At 49.3% G+C, this 24183-nt stretch overlaps 1 protein-coding gene across 2 annotated transcripts; it reads right to left on the bottom strand.

Annotated features, from left to right (window-relative positions):
- Nucleotides 1-568: 568 nt before the first annotated feature.
- SACM1L (SAC1 like phosphatidylinositide phosphatase) lies at nucleotides 569-23993 on the bottom strand. Of its 2 annotated transcripts, XR_010308057.1 has the most exons (21): nucleotides 23793-23993; nucleotides 16868-16965; nucleotides 15255-15329; nucleotides 14459-14586; nucleotides 13344-13493; nucleotides 12530-12589; nucleotides 11945-11978; nucleotides 8820-8921; nucleotides 8023-8108; nucleotides 7785-7871; nucleotides 7282-7350; nucleotides 7112-7191; nucleotides 6419-6517; nucleotides 5352-5490; nucleotides 4534-4603; nucleotides 4318-4390; nucleotides 3801-3894; nucleotides 3627-3719; nucleotides 3454-3472; nucleotides 2942-2999; nucleotides 2509-2525 (listed from the first exon to the last, which is right to left on the bottom strand). XR_010308057.1 is itself a non-coding variant. In XM_064169627.1 (20 exons), exons 1-20 carry the CDS (start codon nucleotides 23846-23848, stop codon nucleotides 2389-2391), a joined length of 1788 nt encoding a protein of 595 aa, XP_064025697.1. In that variant the 5' UTR covers nucleotides 23849-23991; the 3' UTR covers nucleotides 569-2388. The 2 variants fall into 2 exon arrangements, 1 of the variants encoding a protein (XP_064025697.1); XM_064169627.1 differs by lacking the exon at nucleotides 3454-3472 and having other exon boundaries at nucleotides 569-2525; nucleotides 23793-23991.
- Nucleotides 23994-24183: the final 190 nt, after the last annotated feature.

The following is a 24183-nucleotide window of genomic DNA, read 5'->3' on the forward strand; positions in this document are numbered from 1 at the left end:
CCACCGGCCTAACCAAGCCACCCCAACCACCCCAGCACACGCGAAAACCCGTAAATAACTCGTTCCGTCTTGAGAAATGGCAGGGGCCGAAGTTTCAATAGCAATAATTCTGTCTGACCCTGGGAAGCGGCTGCCAGCAGAGCCACATCTCTCTTGGTAGGCCAATTCTTAACACAGAAGAGTTAATACAAATACACATAAGCGAGGGAGGGAATGGGAGAAGGTAACTTGAATGTTCACCTATTGCTGTGGGCAAACGGCTCCCTGAAGAGGTCCTGTGAGGGACGGAGTCAAAAGCCAGCGCTGAGCAGGGGACAAGATCTTGAGATGAAGCATCCAAGGAATCCAGCCAGAGTAGTTCTCAGACAGGTGCAGCTGCGGCAGCGAGGGCTGGAAAGTGACACTAACGCAAACTGAGACAGGGTGCAGTGCCAGACCATCAAACAGAGAACAGCAGGATGAGCTACGAGCAGAGACAAAACCAGAGCATCCTTCTGCCGAGAAACGGCTCGAAGGAACAATTCAGAAGCAGCCCACTCCCGAGTGTGAAATGCACCCACAGCACATCTAGAAAAGTTGGACATTTTATTGTCATTTGAGTACACCGTTGGCGAGTTTGGAAACACTTCTCAAAGCACTGCAATACAGGTGCCTTCTGACTCTACAGCTTACTTATGTCTTACAATGCCCTTACATTAGCGAGTCAGACCTGCTCTTTGTTACAAGCTCTTCAGAGAAGCAAAGACTTAGCTCTAGCCTGCAGAACGCTGCCTCCAGCAGGCACCAAAGCCTTTGCTTTCAGATACCCAGTCTGTGATGTTCTTCTGATTTGTGCCCATAATGGAGGTCACTTTAGAAAGCTGTGAAGTTCCATTTAACCACCAACTGGGATTTCTGCTCCAGCATCTAGAAGCAAACAGAGGCCTTGCCAACACTGGTGCTTATGGACAGGTTATGTTTACAAACCCCAGAGAGGCCTCCAGAAACATTCACGGTTAAAATGAACAGTTGCAAAGATCTGTAGTATGCAGAGTCATAAGACAAGGGAACGCTGGAGTGCCAGCGTTTCGTGTCCTAGCTTCGAGAGTGACAGCTGTGCTAGTCCTAGTATTCTACAGGCTTGCCCCTTTCCCCACCCCCCAGTTTAGCTTTCATCCCTGCAACCTGAATATACAGCTGTACTTACAGGAAATAGGAAACAAAGTACAGCACTTTAAGCCACTCCCATGGCTGCAACAAACCACAGAAAGTAAGTGACAAAAAGGGTGTCAGTTGGTCCTCCATTAGGATTACTGAGTTGTATTACAGCTTGGAAGCACTAAATCGAAAGGACACACATTTATTATTAGCCAGCACAATTGTTTCTGTAGCTTTTTGTTCCAAGAGTGTTACAGTATCATGCATGAAAAGCAAGCTGCTGCTCCCAGGTGCAAGCGTGGAGTTTAGACTAAACGCTTTCTCCTCAGGTTGTTCTTCCTTCTTAAAGTTACTTCAACATAACCAAGAACAGAAGCAGCTGACTAGCAAAACATGAAGTTCACCTTATGTTGTGACCCATTCTCAAAGTCATGTAGTACTTTGGATCTTAGCATAAGGAAGGTTCAATGAACGCTGCAAAGGATTTTTACATTCTTCTATCTCATTTACACACTTAGAAAGAAAATGTTGCCTTTGAGTTTGCTAACTAATGAATCACCATCTGGAGGCTGCACTACTGCAGCAGTGCCAGACATCTGCAACTTCAGAAGATCCAATTGTACTGCCCTTCCACCCAAACAATGATTAATAGAATATTGCCTCAGTCCAAGACAATCTTAGGAGAGCTTCAGGATTCCATTAGCAAAAAGGCTCCAGACACATATGCACAAAGGACTCCTTAACGCGGACTTACCACAAACACTCCAGCTGCAAGGCTGGCAGTCAGGCTTCGCTGGTATGGAGCCACATTTACTCAGACTGTGATCAGAAGTACTATTATTAATGCCTCAGCATCTGCTTGGTTTCTTTGTTTGTTTTTTTGGACACAGGAACATGATGAGGGCTCTCTCCTGCCAAGCCAGAGACCAAAGACTCAGCTGAAACGGTGGCCCATTAGCTTAAGCAGTCCACTTCTGCCCCAGCACATGCCAGACACCAGAAAGCTGCATCACCTCATCAAGAGCAGAGCCTCTCCCACTAATGCAATATTCCAAAGACCATTGCAGCTCAGACTGTCAAGTCAGGTCTCAGCTGAAAGCTACCAGGGAAGGACAATTTCCTCTCCACCCCTCACACTGCCCAGGAAGGATGTTAAAAAGACCACTGTCTGGTGTGGAAAGCAGGTCAGTAGAGGCTCCAGGCGTGGGCTGAGGACTCCTCGGTACCGAGCCGCTTTCCACACACACAAATTCAGTCCATCTTCTCCTTCTGGACCAGCTTGGGTGCATCTACGAAATCCTTGCCGTTGTAAAGGATGATGGCCAAAGTTCCAAAGCTTGCACTTCCCCAGAAGAGCACATAGGCCAGGGTCTCAGTCCACGTATCACCTGCTCAGAGTCAGACAGACATTTTAGCTCATCACCTCCGATTAGCAGAGAGGTGTTTCATGACAGAAGAAAACACTTCAGGCCCTCCCTCGGAAAGCACATGTCAAATGAAGATCAAGGCTCTCCACGGGCTTCCATTTCTTACAGGGATGCCTGCAGCCTGCTCAGGTGCAACTAGATGTGGGGGCAACGAACAGCCCCTCAAGTGATATTTATAGAAGTTTCAGCACTCTTTCCTACAGTGCCTGAGTTTTCCCCACACTGATGTGTGAACCCTCAGTCTCCAGAGCCACACTCAAACACCTTTTAGTGTAACTGAGCGGCAGCTTTATACTGTCTAGTGTCTGGTAATTACTTATAGAAAGGCCACAGAGAAGCAAGCTAATTTTGTGAAACTCAGCTCAGTAGTGACTTACCAGCCATTAGCAAGCAAATAATGCACATGGAGAAAGCAACCACCATAATAATAGGCAACTGGGGAAAGAGAGAAAGAATTATCACTTGACATAGCAGCACATGTATTGCTCAGTGTCCTCTAGGACAATTCACCTGCTGCCAGCTACAAATGCATTTTTGGCCAACTCCAAAACTCAAGAAGTGTTCAGTAACTAGGTTAAGAATTACGATACACCTCCTAGCTATTAAAGAGGAGGTTGAAGCTTGTGTTTAAAAAACAAACCAAACCACCAAAACTCCCAAGAAACACCACCACCTGTTACTAAACTCATAAAATCCCCAAATCCCATCTCAGAAAACAGAAGAGCAGTAAAAAGGTGGGGGGTTGTGTTACAATCTATGTTTCTGCATGAAGTGTGAGAAGAGGTCTTCACAAGCTGCTGCTGCAGAAGACAGCATGGTGAGTAGCAGAATTTCTCCCTCTCCACTTGAAGCAGATAGTAAAAAAAGCAAGCAGCAGTTTTTTCAGTACCTCAAGGACACTCCATTTTCTGTCAAGAAAGTAGTCTGGGTTTAGTCATACAAGCAGGCACCACAGAAACACAGCCAGAGGCAGGACTGCTTCGTTACTGACTAGCCACAGGAAGCAAGTGACTACAAGGTCCTGTGAGTTTCTCCAGTCATGAATAAAGCCCCCATACTCACAGCTAAGAACTTCCAGTCTTTCTTGACATGTAGAGGACTAGCAGGTTCTACTTCATCCACTGAATAATTTCCAAGGAAAAGATCAATTGCATCCTGGAAGAGAAATGGAGAGCAAGAGCTCAAAGGCACAGCAGCAGCCACCAAGCCTGTCCCCACAGCTCGGAGCTGACTTACTTGTCTGAACCCATCAGAGAAGTTATTCTTGTAGTAGCGTATCAAAGAGTTCCAGCCATCCATTATTAAACCCCACTGAGTTCTCTTCCCAGTTCTGAAAAGAGGTTTGCAAAACATTTAAAACAGGTTGATGAATTGAGGAAGCTGTTGTCAGGCTTGCTGCAGCGGGTACTGCGACTAACAAGTACCTGATGCAAGCGCAAGAGCTGCCTCTGCATCACCCCCACACTCACAGCAGTTTGCAAACCAAATTACTCTTCTCTCCACCCCACAAGACAGATGTGCCCCAAAGGAGGCACCTGCCCTTGGGTCTATTTCCAGACAGCCTTTTGTCCTTTCATAGGAGGCATGAAGAGTGGTGGCCTGCAGATTTTAGTCTGATATGTTAACAGCTGAACCACAGCAAAACCCATTAGTGGCCTAAGCCCCAAATTAATAACCTTCTGATATGAAGACTTAAGGAAGATCCCAACCACTCCCCAAAACCCAGAAGGCTTTAGGGAAAAGGCTGACTTGCCTTGTGTAATCTGTCTTTAAGGCACCAGTTCCAGCATATTGTTTGGCACAAGCATTAGCATTATCAGCCCAGGCTGTGAAAAGGAAGACGTTGAGAGAGCTGAAGGAAGTGATGTGCACTGTGGGGGGAAGGGGCACTGTGGGGGGAAGGGGCACTGTGGGGGGAAGGGGCACTGTGGGGGGAAGGGGCACTGTGGGGACCCTAGCAGCAGCCTACCATTTTTGTAGATTTTCTCAAAGTCTGCCTGCTCTTCAATTCTCTGCCCAACATGCAGAACACCTAACCTCTGAAACACAAACCACATCGAGGCTCACGTTAGTTTGACAGGGAAATCAGACCTGCTTTCAGAAAAAAAGCTGTGTTGGCTAAACTAGCATCAGGCCACTGCATTCCAAGCAGTGCAGTAACTCGAGGCCTCATCCAACATGGCTTTGAACAACCTCAGGCATGAGGCAGCCACAGCCTCCATGGGCAGCCTGTGCCAGAGTCTCTCACCACCTTCACACTCAAGAACTTCTTCCTCAGCTTCAAACCATTCCTCCTTTGCCCATCTCAGACACCCTGATGAAAAGTCCCTCTGCAGCCTTCCTGCAGGATCCCTTCAGGCACTGGCAGGCAGCTCCCTATGGTTCCCCTGGAGTTTTCTTCCCTCCAGGCTGCACACCCCCAGCTCCCTCAGCCTGTGCTCACAGCAGAGCTGCTTCCACCCTTGGATCATCTTTGTGGTCTCCTCTGGGCTTACTCCAGCAGCTCTATGTCCTCCTTATGCTGGGGACAGCAGGACTGGAGGCAGGATTGGAGGTGAGGTCTCAGCAGAGTAGAGTCCCCTCTCTTGCACTGCTGCCCACACTCCTCTGGCTGCAGCCCAGCACACAGCTGCCTGCTGGGCTGCAGGTGGGCACTGCTGGCTTATGGGGAGCTGCTCAGCAACCAACACCCTCAAGTCTCTTCAGAGATGCTCTTAACCCACTCTGTCCCCAGCCTGGATTTGTGCCTGGGATTGGCCCGACCCAGGTGCAGGACCTGGCACTGACCTGCAGCTGTGCCTGCAGGGAGCGACGCGCCAGCAGACTCTGGATGACATTGGTGCGGTCCAGGCAGTCCATGCAGTTGCTGCGGAATATCCCCTCCTGCTGGGTCACGATTTTACCATCACAGTCCACTAGGAAGTAACTGACACACACCATGCCCCTCAGTACTGACAGTCTGTGCAAACCACATCACCTCTAGCAAGCAGCAGGGCTGTCTTGAGCATAGTCAGAGCTCTTAACCGCACCTCTGAATATGGACGGCTCCCTGAATTCTTCCTCTTTAACACTGAAAAGGGGCACCAAGAGATGAATGTGCAGCCTCAGGGCAGAGTTCACTCTCACCCTTGGGGTCCCTTCCTGACAATTCTATGAGTTAGAAAGCCACCAGTAATTTTGTCTGATGTGTCCCTGGGACGAGCAGCTCTGAAGCAAACCGAGTGACATAGATCTAATTGTTCTCAGCTCTAGGGTTCTAGCTCTGCAGATTCCAAGGCCACTGGCAGAGTACTGGTTTGAGGCTAGTTGAAATATTTTAATGAGAAAAATTAGATTATAGGGCTGTGAAAAAAACAATGGTGAGGTCTAATTCACTCATAGGTTTGCTGAGATGTACAAAAACAAGGATACAAACAGAGATAAGGCAGTCTGAGTCTGTGTCTCTCCCTGGCTTCTGCTGTACTAACTGCTTCTAGCTGGAGCTGTGTAACCCAACTAATCACTTTTCTTCTAACTCCCCTTGCCAATTCTTCCAGCTCACCTTGCACGTAAGGCAGACTCTGGGATAAGAGAGGGAGTTGGAAAGAAGGTGGAAAGAAGGTTGGGAGCCCCGGCTGGGCACTCTGATTTCTGGGAGGGCTGTTGTGTTTCTGCATTACTTTTAACTTGTATGTTTCTGTATAGAGCTGTAAATGCTTGTAATATATTGTAAATACCTGCTTGTGTGTTGTGCTAAGCTGTGAATAGAAAACTTCATTCCTTAACTTGGAGCCGTCTGAGTCTAGTCTGGGTGAACTGATTGTGTGTGGGGGCAGGTAACTCCCAGAAGCACTGCAAGAGGTGCAGAGCCTTACCTGAACTCGTCCTGCTGCTCTGCTAGCTGATCCAGCAAAATCTGAAGTCGATCCCACCTCATCCGACTGCACTCTTTATGGAAGTCAAATGCTACATACCTGTCCGGGGAGAAAAGCACCTCCCAGGTTACACAGCCACTGCAGGAAAGCCTCACCCCCCCAGGGCATTTGCTTTTCTCTAGACCTCTCTCCAGCAAACATCTGCAACCTTCCTGAGGCTGCACTCTTGGTGTGTGCGAGGACAGCATTTACATCTCTGAGGTGCTGGTAGCCTGGGGAAGCAAGCTCTCAGCTCCAAAATACTTCTACACCCTGGCTAGTCCGTTTCTTCCAGAAAGTACAGAAGGGATATGCACTTGATAGCACTTTTCCCACTAGGATTCCTTTGCCCTCCTCTTCCAAGCAAACAGAGACTTTAGCTCACTTTGAACTAGATGTCAGTATTGCAATGCAACATTATTTGCTGGCACGAAGTATAACTCTCTCAACAGCTCTCTAGAAACCTGTGGCAGGTTCTGTTTCAGCAGCTAACCTGCCACAAGAAGGTGGCTACTGGCTTGGAGAAAGATTTTAACAGCTGCTTCATTGCTGACAAGAACAACTCAAACAAGTCAGAGAGCTGGCAAAGGCTGCCAAGGAAGTGATGCCTCTGTCAGCCTCGGAGGCCAGGCTCCCTTTCCACTCCACACCTACCTGACCATTCCATTGGCCATGCTGTTCACCATTTTTGCAAACGTTTGCTCAAGAGGCTTCTCTGAACCTTTTTGGTTAACCTGGGAGAAACAAAAGGAAAATGCTGCAATTGCTTAAGTCTGCTTAAGAGAACAAGCCCATTTTCACAGGGAGAACAAGTGAAAACCTACCAAGTTGACAACCACTTGCTTCCCATAGCTAATTATTTGTGAGTCAAAGTGCCTCTGGAAGCCATCCATCTGGAAGAGAAAGGAAATGCGTTGACAGATGCACACCACTATTAAGAGCTGCAATTTACAGAAACCTCTATAATCATCTTTTTGCTGGTAGTGAGTAGGCAGCTTCATAACTAAAAGAAGTGCTTGATGTTCTCTGCTGTGCTTATCCACTTCTGTTTCCATCCCCTCAGTCTACTCAGCTCTCTTCATTAAGCACACCACAGACAACAAGCATTATGCAGCTACTAAAAACTGCTGCAAAGCAGCAGCACAAACAGACTGCCCCCACTGATGCCTGCATGTCTTTCAGGCTCTGAAGTCATCTCAAGGAGCACAAGGCTTCTTGCTGCCGCTTTTTGAAACAAAGCTGAATTGGATTCTTCCGAATGCATTGATCACAGGAACACAAATCCAGAAATACATCAAACCCCAAGACACAACAAACACTCACATACATGATTTACTGACTTGCTGATCTGTGGCTTTGGTTTATACTTGAGGTTTGGTCTCTGAGACCAGAAAAAAGGAATTGATCCACGGGTCTGCAAAAGAATGGGAATAGTTGTAAACAGCCAAACTTCCCAAGTGCCCTGCCACTGAAAAGGGAAAGCTGACTGCTTCAGCTCTCAGATTTATCTTTACAGACTATCTATACACCTCTGGCCAGTGAGCAGTTCCTTATGCTGCTGTTACCTGGACAAACGATGCCTTGCTCCCCTTGTAATGCACAATTTGTTCTGTTTCAACAAAATTGGCAGCATGTCCTTCTGAATCAATACCTGTGCAGCAAAGAGACCTGGTTAGCCAGCACAGACTGGCTTCAGAAGAGCAACAGGGCATCAGCAGAGGCCTTCCCACCCCAGTGCTCACAGAAAGCCTGAAAAGAGCAAAGTGCCAGAAGACAAGATAGGAAATTACACACAGCTGGCAGAAGTTTAACGTGAGCTGTACCAAACTTCACCTGAAGCACCACAGCTGTGCTTACACATTTTGGTATCTGTAGCCCCAGAAACAGAGTAGTTTATAGCAGTAAAAGTGCTTTGGACTGAAATATTCACAATTCAACAGTACTGCAGGAACTGACCAATCTCTTTCAGAGCATCTTAGAACAGAGAATGGAATTTAAATCTATTTCCTTGTTCACTTCCTCACTTGAGCAATCTGAGAACAGAACTACCCAGAGCTGCTCTTGGCTGAATTGACTGCTAAGCCAAAAGGGCTTGCACTTAACTCCCCTAACATTAAAGTGTTAATCCCCTCTACATCTGCAGCTCTTGGGAGAAATAAGCAACCCTCAGTGGTCATAAATATCACAAAATGTTTCAGTTCATCACACAGGTTCCTAATACTCTCTTTGAAGCAAGGACCTCTCGAGGCAAACCAAGCATTTTCCTTTGTGCAAGTCATCACACAGCAGTTACTCTCAAAGGCAAGTTATGCACAGAGACTGAGTTGGCATCCTTTGTAAAACCAACCCATGGCCATTTTACCTCTCACATAGTAGCGAACTCCAGCCCTGAAACAGCTTCTCCTGGAGACCAGCAGCCAGTCGAAACACTTGCCATTGATGGAGCAGGAGTGCATGGTGATAACTGAGAGAGCACGCTGAGGAAAACCCCGCTGCCGCGGCAGGCTGCTCTCATGCAGCCAGAGGCAGGAAGCATTGGGGAACCAAGTGGCCAGACAGAAACCTGTAAACGTTTCCCACACCAGCAACAGCTGGACATGAAACTGGGGAGAGAGTAACCTCACACTGGGATCAGTGTGCACACCACGAGAGGGCGGGGCTGCTGGCGCTGCTGAACACGCTTGACAACTGCTGCACTTGATAGAGCAGCATTCCAAAGACAAGTCTGGCCTTAGACTCCTAGGTACCATGAAGTGGACTGACTTCAAGTTCTGCTCAGTGCTGCACCCACCTCAGCCACGGGCTGTTTGAACAGGCTTTAACATAGGCTATTTTCAGAAGAGCCAGTACTTTGGGCTGTTTCACTTGCACCTGTTAAGTGCAAGATGCACCACGTTTCCAGGTGTCAGAACTAGCAGTAGTGCAGGCTGGATTTCAGACCCATGCCAAGGAAAAGAATGAACAGCCACCAAGTCCCCAGCACAGACTCTGCAGAAGAATGGCTGTCTGGCCCGAGCATGAACGTGCCAGATGCACCCCGATCTGGGACTGAGCCACAAACAGGGGCCACTGACCACTAGCTGCAGTTGTAGTCTTGCTCTGTACTGCTTGTCACTGCCTTTGTTGGGGCTGCAGCAAACTACCAGGTCTAACAGAGATCTGCATTTGCCACGAGTAGCTTCTCCAAACTGATTCACAGGCTTCCATCCTTTGCTCTAGAAACTGAAACCTACAGGTTGAGAGAACTGGAAAGATCAAAGCAGTCCATCTTTGCATGCTGCAGTATTAGCACACTGCAGTCTTTTGCTCTTTGGGCATTCTGGGTACTTTGTCTTAGGGCTGGTAGAGATGCCCTTTTTAACAGCACAGTTTAGGGTGCTATCTGGACTCTGCCTTTCTGATTCACACAGGACATAAAGCAGCTGTGGCACACACGAGCACCTAAGCTGTCTGAAGGAACACACTGACTGCATACATGGAACATCTCCATTTTGTGCTTCTGTGCTTATGCTGACTGAAAAGAATTGCAAAAGACTCCAAACTAGCCCTACACAATCCCTAGTGGTCTGAATCCACAGAGCACTGAGAGGGACAGGCTAATGCCTCCCTGGAGGACTGCTGCCAGGGCCTACAGCCTTAACTCAGCCTTCGTAGAGCAGCAGCTTGCTGCAAAGAAGAAGGTTTCCTCTGAAGTCAGCTGCTTAGCAATACTCAGACCATTGTCTGTTTGCAATCCCTGCCCTAACTTCCATGGCAACTTGCTACTGGCTACCTCCACACAAAGGGGAAAACACAATTTTTTGTTCTTTAGAAAGGATTTTTTGAAGCAAGAAGGGAAATAGTAACCACTTTAAGTGACCAAAGTCTCAGCGAGTCGAGGAAGTCCATTTTCCCCCATCACTGCAAGACTTGCTGGACAAAATGTACTGGCATCTATGAGGGGGAAGAGAATCTTTGATTTTATGGCAGCCACTGCTGGTGGTGCAGGAACAGTTCTCCAAGGTGTTTAGATGGTTCTGGAATCACAGCACATGCATTATTTATGCTAACTATTTATACAGTAAAAACAGGGCAGAGTAAGGTGTTAATTACAGTCTGCTAATTGCAATCTAGTGAGACTCTTCTACCCAGGACCTGCAGGGTAAGGATTGGGTTGCTTTGACAGCTCCCTTTTGCTATCTTTCCTTGCTTCTCTGTCTACTCTCATCACATTTTCCATTAAATGAAGTGACAGGAAAGGAGGACTGGAGATCTGCCAGCTGCTAACAGTCTTTGCAGCACAACTGATCCAGCCTGGCAGCTGTTCCCTGCACACACCTGAGTGTGCAGGTGTCCTTGGTGATGGAGGGGAAAAGGAATTGTTCTGCCCAACCTTGCCAGTCCTTCTCATGCTGCCAGGCCAGGAGAACCTGAGACTTGTTGGTCACACAAGGAACGCTGCCTCCAGAAAGCACAGGGTTTACTCAGAGCACACTTCTCAAGACCACTCCCGACTGCTGAAAGGCCTGGGACCCAAACGTCGGCTAAAAAAACATCCCAGGAGCCTTCAGCAGAACTCCTTTTATTCAGTGGGGATATCCATAAGCTCTTCAACTCAAAACTATTCTCCCTTATTTTATATCCCAGGTTAATCCTGAGTGAAAGGATCCTTACAGCAAGGTCAAAAGTACCGAGTGTGATGTAAAAGCACTGACCACATCCATTTTAACCTTCGACCCCACCGAGAGAGTTATGCAAATCATGGCTGTGAAATTAAATACAGTCAAGTATTACTCTGCTCTCCTCAGACCCCACCTGGAGTACCATGTGCAGTTCTGGAGCCCCCAGCACAAGGAGGACATGGAACTTTTGAAGCCAGTCCACAGTAGGGCCATGAAGGTGCTCAGAGAGCTGCAGCAGCTCTGCTATGAGGACAGGCTGAGAGAGTTGGGGCTCTGCAGCCTGGAGAAGAGAAGGCTTTGAGGAGGCCTTATAGTGGCCTTCCAGTATCTGAAGGGGGCTACAGGAAGGCTGGGGAGGGACTATTGACAAGGTCTTGTAATGACAGGATGAGGAGGAATGGGTTTGAACTGGCAGAGGGGAGATTTAAACTGGATGTTAGGAAGAAGTTCTTTACAGAGTGGTGAGACCCTGGCACAGGTTGCCCAGGGAGGCTGTGGCTGCTCCCTCCCTGGAGGTGTTCAAGGCCAGGCTGGATGAGGCCTTGAGCAACCTGTTCTAGTGGGAGGTGTCCCTGCCTATGGCAGAGAGTTGGAACTGGATGATCCTTGAAGTCCCTTCCAACCTAAACCATTCTATGATTCTGTCTTAAAGGCAGAATGTTCCAACACTCACGTGTGAGTGGGCTAGCAAACAACATGCAGTGCTCACATCTGAACAAACAACTTCACTCTGACACTGCTGCCAACAGAGCAGCCTCACCAGCACCCATGTTGCTGTTGGTCTATCAGCAGGTTCAGCACTGAGCCTTGCAAGGCCAAAGGATACATCCATGCATCACTGGAGTGGCAAACCGATGGATCTGAAACACAACATGTTAAAAACACTCAGGCACCAGCAGCTGAAAAAGATGAGTGCCACACTTTGGCTAAGAGTCTGACACACTTCAGCATTTGTGGAGGGTGCAGTAACTCCTGTACGAGTTCAAGAAACCCAGCACTAGCTGAGACCCTCAGCACAGGCAAAGTGAAAGTCTAAGCCTGATGGAGCGACCTCGACAAAAAGAAGCTGCTTTGTCCTCCTGCACATGGCATTTCCTCTTCTACAAACAAGCTCTGTAGAAAGCAGTCCAGACTGGTGGTACCTGCTGCACCTCCCCAGGAAGGTGCAAGCTGTTAGCAGCATGGGGGTGCAGTAAGGAATATGCTCAGCACCCAGAGTGTTCCAGGGGTTTCCCCAGCCTGCCGCTCCTGGACAACTTGGTCTTGCACAAACGATGCCAATTAAGATTCTCTCACACCTGAGGTCCTAAATGCCACATCTCATTACCAAGAAGAAGCACTGAGAGGAGACTTGTATACTTCCAGTAAAAGTGCATTCATCCCCTGTGGACATGATCATTCAAGTGCTTACCTCTGGCTGAGCAGCAAATTCTCTGAGGAGGTGTCCATTCCACACAAACCGGGGATCTGCCTGCAGCAAGGCAAAAGCAAAAAGGCTTTCAGGGACCACTTCTGAAACTGGCAGTATCACAGCAGCAATCCAGCACACGGGGTGGGGTGAATAGATGCATTTGGAGAGGGCACACCCGTTTTTAATCAGCATTCCTCAGATCCTCAACTACGAATCTAAGAAAAAAAGAACCTCTTCACTCTCCTTGTCAGCTGCTTGCTCCAGGGACCTGCGCCAGTCCCACTCAGTTGGTGATACCATAGACACAGCCTGGGCACAGTCAGTAAGGTCACAACAGCCTACCAGGACCTGAAGGGGCTAGAAGAAGGCTGCAGAGGGACTGTTTGCAAAGGCCTGCAGGGACAGGACAAGGGCAATGGTTTGAAATGAGAGCAGAACAGATTGAGATTGGATGTGAGGAACAAGTTCTGACAATGAGGGTGCTGGAACACTGCAACAGGTTGCCCAGGGAGGTCTTTGAGGCCACATCCCTGGAGATATTCAAGGGCAAGCTCGAGAAGGCTCCAAACAACCTCCTCTAGTGGAGGATGTTGAACTAGATAGACTTTGGGGATCCTTTCCAACCCAAACCGTTCCATGATTGTAAAAAGGCTTAAAGCCAACGAGACCCCAGGTTTCAGCAAGGGCACCCTAAACTTTACCTAAAGTTTCCTTCAGTTTGTTTAGACATCATTTAAACAGCTCAGTAAATAAAGCCAGGCAGAGCTGATTGGCAATGTCTGAAGCAGATAGCAAGCAGAACTGTCAGCCTTACCCTCTCCAGGAGGCTCATCTCCTGGAACTCGGGGCTGGTGTTGGCTAAGCGCTGCAGGGTGTGCGTCAGGTCGTACGTTGTGGAGAAGTAAAAGCCATCCACGCTCAAGACGTGGTTAAGCATTGACAAAAACACTTTATTGTCCTGCAACTGTTGGCAAAAGGAGGACAGGAGAGCTCTCGTTTATTGCCATCAAAGCACCTTTGTCCTTACAGAGCTACCACTACTTTTGGAAGTGATGAAATGTAGTGCTCTAGCAACACAGGACACCATCCGAGCGTTACCGCGGCAGGAGCAACCACCAGAGCGCACTTCTGATAGAGGTTCACTGCCAACTTACAGCTAGTACACTGCAACCAGCTCTGCAAGAGCAGTGGAGAGCAGAGAACAGCTGCTCACCTCACAGCAATACTACTGTCAGGAAACTAATTTTAGCTACTTCCAAGCAAAAAAGGAAATAATGTTTCTCTCTAAATCATTCAGTCAAAAAAGTGGGACAAAATGGCAATGCAAGACAGGATTTAACGTTCTGCCAAGGTTACCTTACTTACATTTACTAATCTCTGCTCTGCCTCAAGTTTTAACCTCATTCCTTTCCTGACACAGCACCAGATTCCCCTTTCAGCTCCATCAGTTAGGCACTTGCCTACTCTACCAATCCATAAGATACCTGTTTTAAACAACTTCTGTCCAATCCCTCCCTCTTAAAACAAGAATCGATTCTTCCCTGAGTAATTATGTAATTGAACCATTCACAAATTAAACAAGACAGCAAGGCAGCTTACTGCTGGGGTACCAAAAGAGTAAAGCTGTGAGAAGGGAGGGCAACCTGTTAAGAGTGGAGCATCCTAAAAGTGGGGGGAAAACGCCCAGGATGTAGGTCAGGCTCTGGGGCTGAGAGTCTGAGCTGCACAACAGGACTTTGCTATCTCGAACGACAGAACTTTATATGCATCCATACACAAATACTACATCAGTTACAGCATCCTGAACAGATCAGAGAGAGAAAAAACACATAGCTCAAAGAGCTTCCTGAAAAAACTCTCAGATTCAAAGTAGGACTTGTGGTGTGGGGTAGTACACCCCCCCCCCAGCCCATTAACCCATGCACCCACCTGAATATCAGTTAAGTGCAGCATGGTCTTTTTGTAGGAGAGAATGTCAAAATCTGTTGCTTTCCAGATCACATGACTGAAAATCTCACCTACTTTTTTCTTTCTTGTTATCACAATCAGGTATGTGCCTGTAGATCACAAGCAGCAAAGGTTACAAAAGAGAAAGATGCACACACAAGGAAAAAAATCACTGAATGGCTCAGGTTGGAAGGGAGCTCAGAGCTCATCTGCTCCAACCTCCTCACCATACCCAGGGACACCTCTCAGCTAGACTCAGCTGCTAAAGGCCTCATCCAGACTGGACTTCAGCACTCTCAGGCAGGAGGCAGCCACAGCCTCCCTGGGCAGCCTGTGCCAGAGTCTCACCACCCTCACACTGAAGAACTTCCTCAGCTCCAGTCTGACCCTGCTGTGCCTCAGCTTCAAACCATTCCCCTTGGCCTGTCTCAGACACCCTGATGAAAAGTCCCTCTGTAGCCTTCCTGCAGGATCCCTTCAGGCACTGGCAGGCAGCTCTATGGTTCCCCTGGAGTCTTCTCCCCTCCAGGCTGCACACCCCCAGCTCCCTCAGCCTGTGCTCACAGCAGAGCTGCTGCTGCCCTTGGATCATCTTTGTGGTCTCCTCTGGGCTCACTTCCAGAGGTCTGTGTGCTCCTCTAGCAGCCACAAGCAAGGCCCAGCACACTGACCAAAGGGTCGCCTCAGGTGCCTGCAAACATTACTTCTGTCCTGAAAGCTTCTTCAGCGAGATATTTTGCCCAGGTGTTTCTGGAGAGCACAGAGCTGTTTGCCTTACCTGCCACCAGTCTAATGGTTCCCAAAATGCCATAGATAGGCCTTGTAACAGCTGAAGGGGGCACATCTTTCTTAACTGGAAGGCATAAGAAAAAACAAAGCAAAACATTAGGATTTCAGGCTGCTGCTTTCATGCTAAAATATGTTCGTCAAAGCTGTCTGGCCAGATCCAGTTTTGCTGGAGTCTGGCATGTCTGCAGCAGTGCACTGCACGTCAGAGCCTGCTGCAGGGCAGGGGAAGGATGTGGATGCATTCTAACCCCCTTTCTGTGTTCAGCCAGTCATTCCACTGAGCACACCGGAGCTCGTCCTGGTGACAGGAGAGCAAGGAGGCTCCTCAATAATGTATGTCCTGCCAGCTTCCACAAACTGCTTTGAAGCCATGGAGGCTGGAAGACATCAAGGGCAAACAGAGCAGAAATGCCTGTGCCTTCCACCTCCAACTGCTGCTTGTGACACTCAGATGATTTCATTTCTGCAGACCTAGTTTACTTTGTGGTATCTCTCTGCAAAGCTACCAACAACAGCACAGATGTGGCAAGGAATAGAGCATGCAACAACATCACAAGAGATCCAGAAAGCATCCTGGTATCAATCAGCAGTCTTAGCAGGTTGAACTTTCATCTAGCCACATTCCTGGATTAACAGAAGGGCTATTAGAGAAGGAAAAAAGCCAAAACAACCAAACCACAAACCAAACAACTGAGACACACCCAACTGGGCATCTTCCTAAACCTTGGAAACAGAGGAAAAATAGTGCATGATTTTCCCTTTGCTCTGAACACCTTGTAGGCTCATCTGCTACAACAGCTGGAGACTAGTAAAAGACTCAAGGTGCCTACCTTTAGAGTTTTGGAGGGATAACCTTGAAGGAGAAACTGGAATACTATAGTACAAGACCAAAAACATCTCTGGGAAGGGCAGACCACTCCTAAAGTATGCAAGAGACTGCTTTATAGTGCTGTGACTGCAGCATTTCTGCTCAGGTGTTAGCAATAGTGAGGCACGGCCCCCTGAAGTGCTGCAAGGGAGGTCACCCTCAGTTTTCAGTCCCTGCTGTCATTCAGTGCATGTCCCTCAAGACTTTTCATGCATCCTTCACTCTCTGAAACCGTTATGAAGACATCAGCATGCTTCAGACCACTCACGCTGCCAGCTGAATCCAGACCTGCAGCTCACAGCTGTTTGCAATGAGCAGGGTTTACCTTGCTGTTTCTAGAGGCTTCATGAAAACTCAGCATGCAGCAAGGGAGCAGACAGCACTGGAGCAATTTGGTGCAAGCTGCACAAGCCCAGCGTTCAACCTTCCCTGCTCTTCACCTTCTACTTGTGGTACCACTCTCAGCTGGCTTTGCTGAGTCAGCATCTGCTGCGATGGATCTTCTCACCAAGACCAGCACTGTGCCCCAGCTACCCCCAGCAGCAACCCCACAGAGAAAAGGCCTTTCCAAGAAGGCTCTGGGCATAACAGAACAAACAGCACATCTTCAAACACAAACTCAAGAGAAGCATTCTCCCAGGACCAGTTTAAGGTTCTGAAGATCTCTGAGGCCAGAGCAAGGCAGATCAAAGGACAAAGAGGCCTATGCTGAGCAAGAGGGGTCATGAGAGTACCTGTGAGGGTGACTTCTGTGGAGACTCTGTCAATAGCAAGCACATCATCAGCTCCATCATCACAAGCTTCCACATAGAACTTCTCTGGTGTTATATGCCTTAAGAGGATGGATAGGAAAAAGGAATTTCAGCAACACTTTGGTATATTCTTCATCACCTGAAGACAGAGCAATCCATTTTAAACTTTATTTCAGATTCAAACCCCAAAATTCTCTCTTCCTAATAGCCACTGAAGTTTGGCAGCACAAACCCCCATGGGTCATGCTAAACAATTACTGCAGAATTCATGGCTTCTTTACTTTTCATAGACCTCCAAGCTCAGCCAGCCCAACCTAGTACCCAGCCCTGTCCAACCAACCAGACCATGGCACTAAGTGCCCCAGCCAGGCTTGGCTTCAACACTTCCAGGCACGGCAGCTCCACCACCTCTCTGGGCAGCCCATTCCAATGCCAATCACTCTCTCTGTCAATAACTTCCTCCTAACATCCAGCCTAGACCTCCCCTGGTGCAGCTTGGGGCTGTGTCCCCTTGTTCTGGTGCTGCTTGCCTGGCAGAAGAGCCCAACCCCACCTGGCTACAACCTCCCTTCAGGGAGCTGCAGACAGCAATGAGCTCTGCCCTGAGCCTCCTCTGCTGCAGGCTGCACCCCCCCCAGCTCCCTCAGCCTCTCCTCACAGGGCTGTGCTCCAGGCCCCTCCCCAGCTTTGTTGCCCTCCTGTGGACACCTTCCAGCACCTCAACATCTCTCTTGAGCTGAGGGCCCAAAACTGAACACAGCACTCAAGGTGTGGCCTGAGCAGTGCTGAGCACAGGGGCAGAAGAACCTCCCTTGTCCTGCTGCCCACACTGCCCCTGAGCCAGCCCAGGATGCCACTGGCTCTGCTGCCCACCTGGACGCTCTGCTGCCTCATGTTCAGCTACTATCTACCTGCACCCCCAGGGCTCTCTCTGCCTGTCTGCTCTCAGCCACTCTGTCCCCAGCCTGTAGCACTGTTTGGGGTTGTTTTGGCCCAAGTGCTCTCGTCTCTTTATTGCTGGAAGCTATAGACACCAGTGACTGTGTACACAGTGGCTCACTAGCTCATTTCACCTTGAACTGCATCACTTCCAAGCCTATGAATCCAAAACCAAACTTCAGAATCTGATTTTTTTTAAACAAACACTTTGCAGTATATCAAACCCTGCAGAACCACATCCCTGGTGTGAGCCTAGTACACAAACCTCACGTCCCAAGTGCCAACACACCCATTTCACATTACGGTCTTGTAAGCAGGGCAAGAGCCTACTGGAAATAGACTTCCCCAAACAGCTGAAGGCAGACCACCACCAGCCATAAAATTAAACAGCTTTCAGAACTATTCCTTTAACACACTCTTGAGACACTTGAATGAAGCCAGACACCACACTGCACAACACAGGACTGTGCTGGATGATCTGGAGCCATGCAGAAGAAATGATAAACACAAACAAGAAAACCCAAGCTGGGCTTTAACTCCTCATGTAACTTCTCTCCATGTAAGGCTTGACAAGAGCAGGGTTGGGAGCTTTCAACATCTTGCTCTGGGAACTTATTCCACAGGACAGATATTTTTAGGCTCCTTCTCCCTAAATATATCTTGCATTTCTTCACATCTTCTGTTTGCCTCTTTTTAATCCTTCAGAAAGCTCAACTAGAATCCTAATTTAGATCAGAAGAGCCTTCCAGACCTCTTTTAACATGTCTAACACCTCACTCCCACCCACTAAAAGCAGAGCCAGCTCCAGAGCTGCTCCATCCTGCATGATGAAGGCTGTTTCTTGGGGTGTGTTTTGACTCTCCCCAAGCATGGCGATTCTACAGCCTCTGGGCAGGTGGAGGAAAGCGAGAGGAGACCAAATACTTAACTGCACTGAAAACCCCCAAGCCAGCAGACCATAACAAAAGCAATCAATGAAGAGTGAGCTTTTCAACAGGTAATCTCACTTCTTATGCACCTGAGGAGCTTCAGCAAGACAAGCTGGAAGAATCATTTTAACCTGTCCTGTCCCAGAGCAGCGGGAAGGAGAGTTTCAGGTTTGAAATACTTTGTGCACACAACAACCAAGACACCTGCTTCGAGCACCCAGTGCACAGCTGAGCACCTGTCAGTGATCAGCATTCTTCAAGGCTGCTCTGCTCGCTTGCATGGCCACAGCATGGCCATGACCGTGCTGTGGCCTCAGCTTGAGACTCCCTGGCTTATTAGGTACAGCCTGTTTGCAAGCAGCTCAGTGAAAGCCTAAAGGGGCAGAATGTTTTCCACACAAACCAATTTTCTCTGCACTGCACCCAGCAGCAAGAGCTTCTCCCTCTCCACCCCCAAGCTCATGGAAGTGAGACGCACAGGGCTGCCAGCGCAAGAGATGTCTGCTCCCCTGCCCCGCCCCAGCGCTTCTCCCCTCTCAGACCCTTGTCCGTATTTTGTCTCGACGCTGCCATTGCCCTTCTAAGAGTCACTTCTCATCCCTACCTCCTCTTACACAACGCCTGTACATTTGTAGCACTACCGTGTGGCCTCAAAGCAAAAAGACCTCTGCCATCAAAACCCTACTCCCCGCAGCTCTCTCCAAGACTACGTTCAGGGACAGAAGTGCCACTGGAACAAGACAAGTGATGTCTCTTCTCACTGCAATGGCCCAGCCCAGCTCTAGGCTTAGCAGCTTGTGGCACACTGCAAGTCTCACCACTGGCTGCTTTGGAGCTTTGGAAGTCTGCTGGAGAGGGCTGGAGGAAATAAAACTAGCAGTCTGTGAAGCTGAGAGAACTTAAATGCTTCTGCTGGGATCGCTGCCTAAAATGCAGCTGCACAACACAAACTGCAAAGCTCAATGCCCTGCAAAATGACAAATCCCTGCTTCAGAAGGGGGAGAAAGAGAGCTCTTCCAGGTGTCTAACAGAAGGATGAGTCACTTAGTCCTTGCTCTCCAATACAGCTAAGAAAGAGGCCAAGACTGAAGCGGGTTTCGGTCCAAAAGCTGACTTACAAGTTCACCAATCCCCAGAGCTGGGCTAGTTCTCTCCTCCTCATTAACTGCACTTTGCCAGCTGTAAAACTGCCCTAAGATGAGTGCCTCTCCCCTCCCTCTCGGGAAGCAAGCCGATGAGCACTGTGCACAGGAGTGGTGCTCTTCCACTGCCTGTGCTCAGAGCCAGGCCTGAGTGTGCCACAAGCCCAGAGAGATGACAGAGAAGCTTGTGTGCTGACCTGAGGGAGAGGTGCAGTGCTGAAAGCAGAACTGTTTGCAGGGTGAGGAAGCTGCACAGATTACTTCCAGTATTTCAGTGAAATAAGGACCAAAGTCCACATGCAAAACACACTGCTGGGTTCATTATTGCTGTTTTCTACAAGCCCATTATGCCTGGAGTCGCTTCTCAATCTGGGTTTCACACACCAGGCTATCTTCTGCTTTTGTACAACCTTCAGCTTTGCAACTGGAGCCTGCCTTCTCCCTAGCTACCTTGCCACTGCTGCCCGCAACCACCCAAACCCCTCCACGCTGCAGCTGAACAACACAAAAGCTTCACGGGATCCAAGCCCCTCTCACTCACTGTTCTGAGCACAGAGAAAGCCCTGACCACCACCAGCATGGACCATTTCCCAATGTTGCTGAAGAGCAAGGGGAGCAACAGAAATACCTGACACGCTCTAACTCGTGATCCTCAAGGAAAGCAAAGGTACTGAAGAACAGAAGCCACCAAATTCATGTTTTAAATACCAGAGAAGGTGACTCTTTGTGGATCCCTGCCAAGAGACAAAGTAACTTACTCGGTAGATTTCACTCCTGCAATAGAAACCCGAGAAAAAACCCCGAGTGTTGACTGCCAACACGCCTAAAAAGACAAAGAGCAACGCCTCCCCGGTGCCGAGCGCAGCCAGCCTACTTCACAGCTAACACAGGCAGGACTCTTCTCTTATTCTTATCCCATTTGCACACTTGTTGTGAACTTTCACTCTGCTAAGGCACGTATAAATCCGTGCTGTGCACCATGAGGATCCGGGCTGGCACCCCACATTTTAATGAGGCTGATCTTGCAGACAGGAGTATTGCTGTGTTTGGACAGAGCGTGGAAAGCACCCATCACGCTCTAATGGCAACTAAAGATAGTGCTTCACTCAATATCGCTCCAAGGCCTCAACAGCCAAACCCTTACTTCAGTAATTGATTATTTCACCAGAAACACTCAACGTTGCTCTAATGCAGGGGAATCTTTTCTGTCAGCCTCTAAATCCCATAAGAAAGGAAGCCAGGAGGACAGCATGTCCTGCGCTACAATGCATTCACTGTCCTTAAGGAACCAAAGTGGTCTGCAGAGACGCAGGGAAGCTGTCAGCATGTGCAGAGCCTCACCAGTGTGTTAAGTAACAGTGCTGCCACGCTGATGGTTTCAACACTCCGGAGATTCCAGCTTTTCTAGGTGAGCAACTGTGCTAATTACACAGCCACGATAAATATTACTCCTCAAGTAGGAGCAGCTCAAGGAACTGGAACATCTCCCACAGAGCAGCAGCTGTTGCACGGAGAAGATAGGGAGTATAACCTCAGGATTGAAAAACACTAATAGAAATGCTATTTAAAAACAAAAAGAGGCATGTAGGAATTAAAGACACAGCTTCAGAAGAGGAACTTAACTGGAAATAGTCATTACGACAACAAATACTTCACTACAGAAGTTAATGCCCTCCTCAAGCAACACACTTGACCTTTGTCCTGGCAGCCACTTGGATTAGGCAGGAAGAAAAAAAGAGGTGTAGCTGCTCTGTTTAGAAGTGTTACCCAAACTTTGGGAACTCACTTTAGAGAACAAGCACAAACCCCAAAGACGAGATGCCCCTGGGACCTCTCCCCAGACGCAAGGATGAAAGGCACTGCACTCAGGTGCCGTGGTGGCACAGGCATCAGCATTTCTACCATCATCACCTGAACTCGGCTGACGACAGTGGCCAAGGCACAGAGGGTCTGAGGCATTACTTCAATAACCTAAGAAACAAGAGGTCTGCATTCACAGCCAGAACCTGTGACCAGAGGTACAGTATGGGACCCCACAGAGTAATGAAGCTGCACACAGGGCCACCAGACCTGCCAGCCAGAGAGAGGAGCAGTTCCAGATACCGACCTTTTCACAGCGAGACTGAGAAGCCAGTTAACCCACTTCAACCAGACAACCCTGCTACCACTAAATCCCCAAACTGAAGCCTAGCCTGAATTTCTCAGAACAACGTTGTCCTTTGACCTTGTGGACCTAGGTTTGACTCCTCATCCAAATTCTGGCCCTCTATCTTGGTAGAAAGTGTGCTGGCACTACCAGTTTGGTGTAATCACAAGCAAAAAGAGACCATTTTCTCAGAACACAAATCAATGCTGCCAAAGTTATGGCAGAAAAACCCCTCACATTAAACTACATTTGAGAGAACCTTGTTCTAAACCGAGCAAAGCTCACTTTCAGCTAAATGTCAAATGGAAGATTTCTCTCCTAGCCTGTATCCAGCAAACTGCTCTGCATTAAGGAACGTGCACTACTGCTGCTCGTACAGCTCACCTTTTTCTCCTTTGCAGGCAGAAAGATCACAAGTTCAGCTTAAAGAGAGACAAATACCGTCTAGAGGAGAAGCAGCAAAAGCAGCTTTCTGCCCAATAAGCAAGGCTGTCCACCACCACTGATGGTCCTGCTCTTCATTAATACTCAAACACCTCCTGTCTTGGTGCACCCTTGCACAGCTACTTTACCACAATCAGGAAAGAAGGCCAGCAGCATTCTAACAACTGTTCTCGCAAGCCTGCAAGAAAAAAGCCTCTCTGCACTGAATGCTAAAGCTGTTTGCCAAATGAAATTCAACAGAGCATTAAGTAGAGTTAAATCAGGCTTAAAAATCAGTGTCAGGTCCTGCTTCCTGCAAATGGCATCACCAACTAAATTCTAGAGTTTCCAGCTAGCATTGAGAGGCCAAAAGCCTGGGAACACCTTCAGGACACACAAGGACATTTCACTGCTGGCTTCAGTCAGCAACCAAGTCTTGTGCTCAGAAGTTTCAACCAGCTGCTGTAAGGGTTTACAATGGAAATGCCTCTTCACTTTTAATTTTGGTTATGCAATTTCTTTTTCTGTATAAAAATCGGCAAGCAAACATCTGACATTTACAAGTCCAAAGGGTCACATTCTCCCCTAAACCTCTGAGGGAAGAATTACCACAGGAGGTTAGAAGAATTTGAGAAGTCACAGCAGGCACTACACAGCAGAGTCTCAAAGCTCAAAATCATCAAGTGGCCTCAAAACCATACTACAAAACCCCTGTGCCATGACAGAATGACGCTTAAGTATGCATAAAGGAACGTTCTGCCGGGAGTAACAGTGCCTGAGCAAAGCCTCCTGTTTTTATCAGTACCGGAGCTGCTCTGTGTCACCTAGCAGGCAGGAGCAGGCAGGCTGCGTGTCTCGCTCGCTGCTCACTTCCTCTACACAGACCAGCAGCGGCTCCAACACTTCCAACACAGAGAAGCTGTCCCCCTGTCACACCGCGGCAGCACCAGCGCCGACCTGCCCGCCTCAGCCCTCTTGCACAGGCGAGAGGGAAACGAGACGGCCACCCGAGCCGCAAGCAGTCAGACGGCGAACAGGGACAGCATCCGGAACCGCGGCCAAAGTCCTCCTCCCTCCCGCCCCGGGCTGCCGCCCGCAGCCGCTGCTTCGGGCCAAGTCCTTCGCGCTCACCCAGGAAGGGAGGCGGCGAGCCCGGCACACCCGAGGCGGGAAGGGGGGAACAGGAGGCACCGCGGGACACCAGGGCCCGCAGGCCTGTGAGGGGAGCGGACAGGCGGCGGCTGCTCTAAGGACCAGGCCCTTCCCTCTGATGGCTGCAGGTGACAGCGCCGCATCCCCCCCGCCCCGGCTGCCAGCGGGTCACTCACAGCTTCAGGCTGGCGTAGGCCGCCGCCGCCGTTCCTGCCGCCGCTGTGGCCGCCATTCGTCCCTCTCCGGCCGGCGCCGCTGTGCTGCCCTCAGCTGCTCCGCTGCCCTCAGCTCCTCCGCTGCCGCCCCCCGGCCTGAGGGACGGGACCCCGCGCGGGTCAAACCGCCTCGGGCGCGTTCGCGAGCGCCACAGGGCGGGGCACGGCGAGCCGCGAGAGGCCTGGGCTGGCTCCGCAGCGCCGCCATTGGCTGAGCCGCCTGCTCTGGGCCCGCCCTCCGCGAGGGGAGGACCCAAAGCTAAGCCACGCCCCGCCAGTGGCGCGGGTGTGGCGCCAGGAGCGAGGTCGCATTAGATTGGCCGAGCTGGAAGTTACCGCCCCGCCCCCGCTC

This window comes from Pogoniulus pusillus, chromosome 32 (genome assembly GCF_015220805.1).
Source record: "Pogoniulus pusillus isolate bPogPus1 chromosome 32, bPogPus1.pri, whole genome shotgun sequence".
Classification (NCBI taxonomy): domain Eukaryota; kingdom Metazoa; phylum Chordata; class Aves; order Piciformes; family Lybiidae; genus Pogoniulus; species Pogoniulus pusillus.

What these genes read in the sequence shown, in the direction of transcription:
- SACM1L (XM_064169627.1), bottom strand. Translation starts at nt 23,848, where the DNA reads ATGGCGGCCACAGCGGCGGCAGGAACGGCGGCGGCGGCCTACGCCAGC. An exon ending in TGCACTTAACTGATATTCAG is followed by an intron (nt 13,494 to 14,458) that starts GTGGGTGCATGG and finishes TTTTGCCAACAG; the next exon opens with TTGCAGGACAATAAAGTGTT. An exon ending in AGTTCGCTACTATGTGAGAG is followed by an intron (nt 8,109 to 8,819) that starts GTAAAATGGCCA and finishes TTTGCTGCACAG; the next exon opens with GTATTGATTCAGAAGGACAT.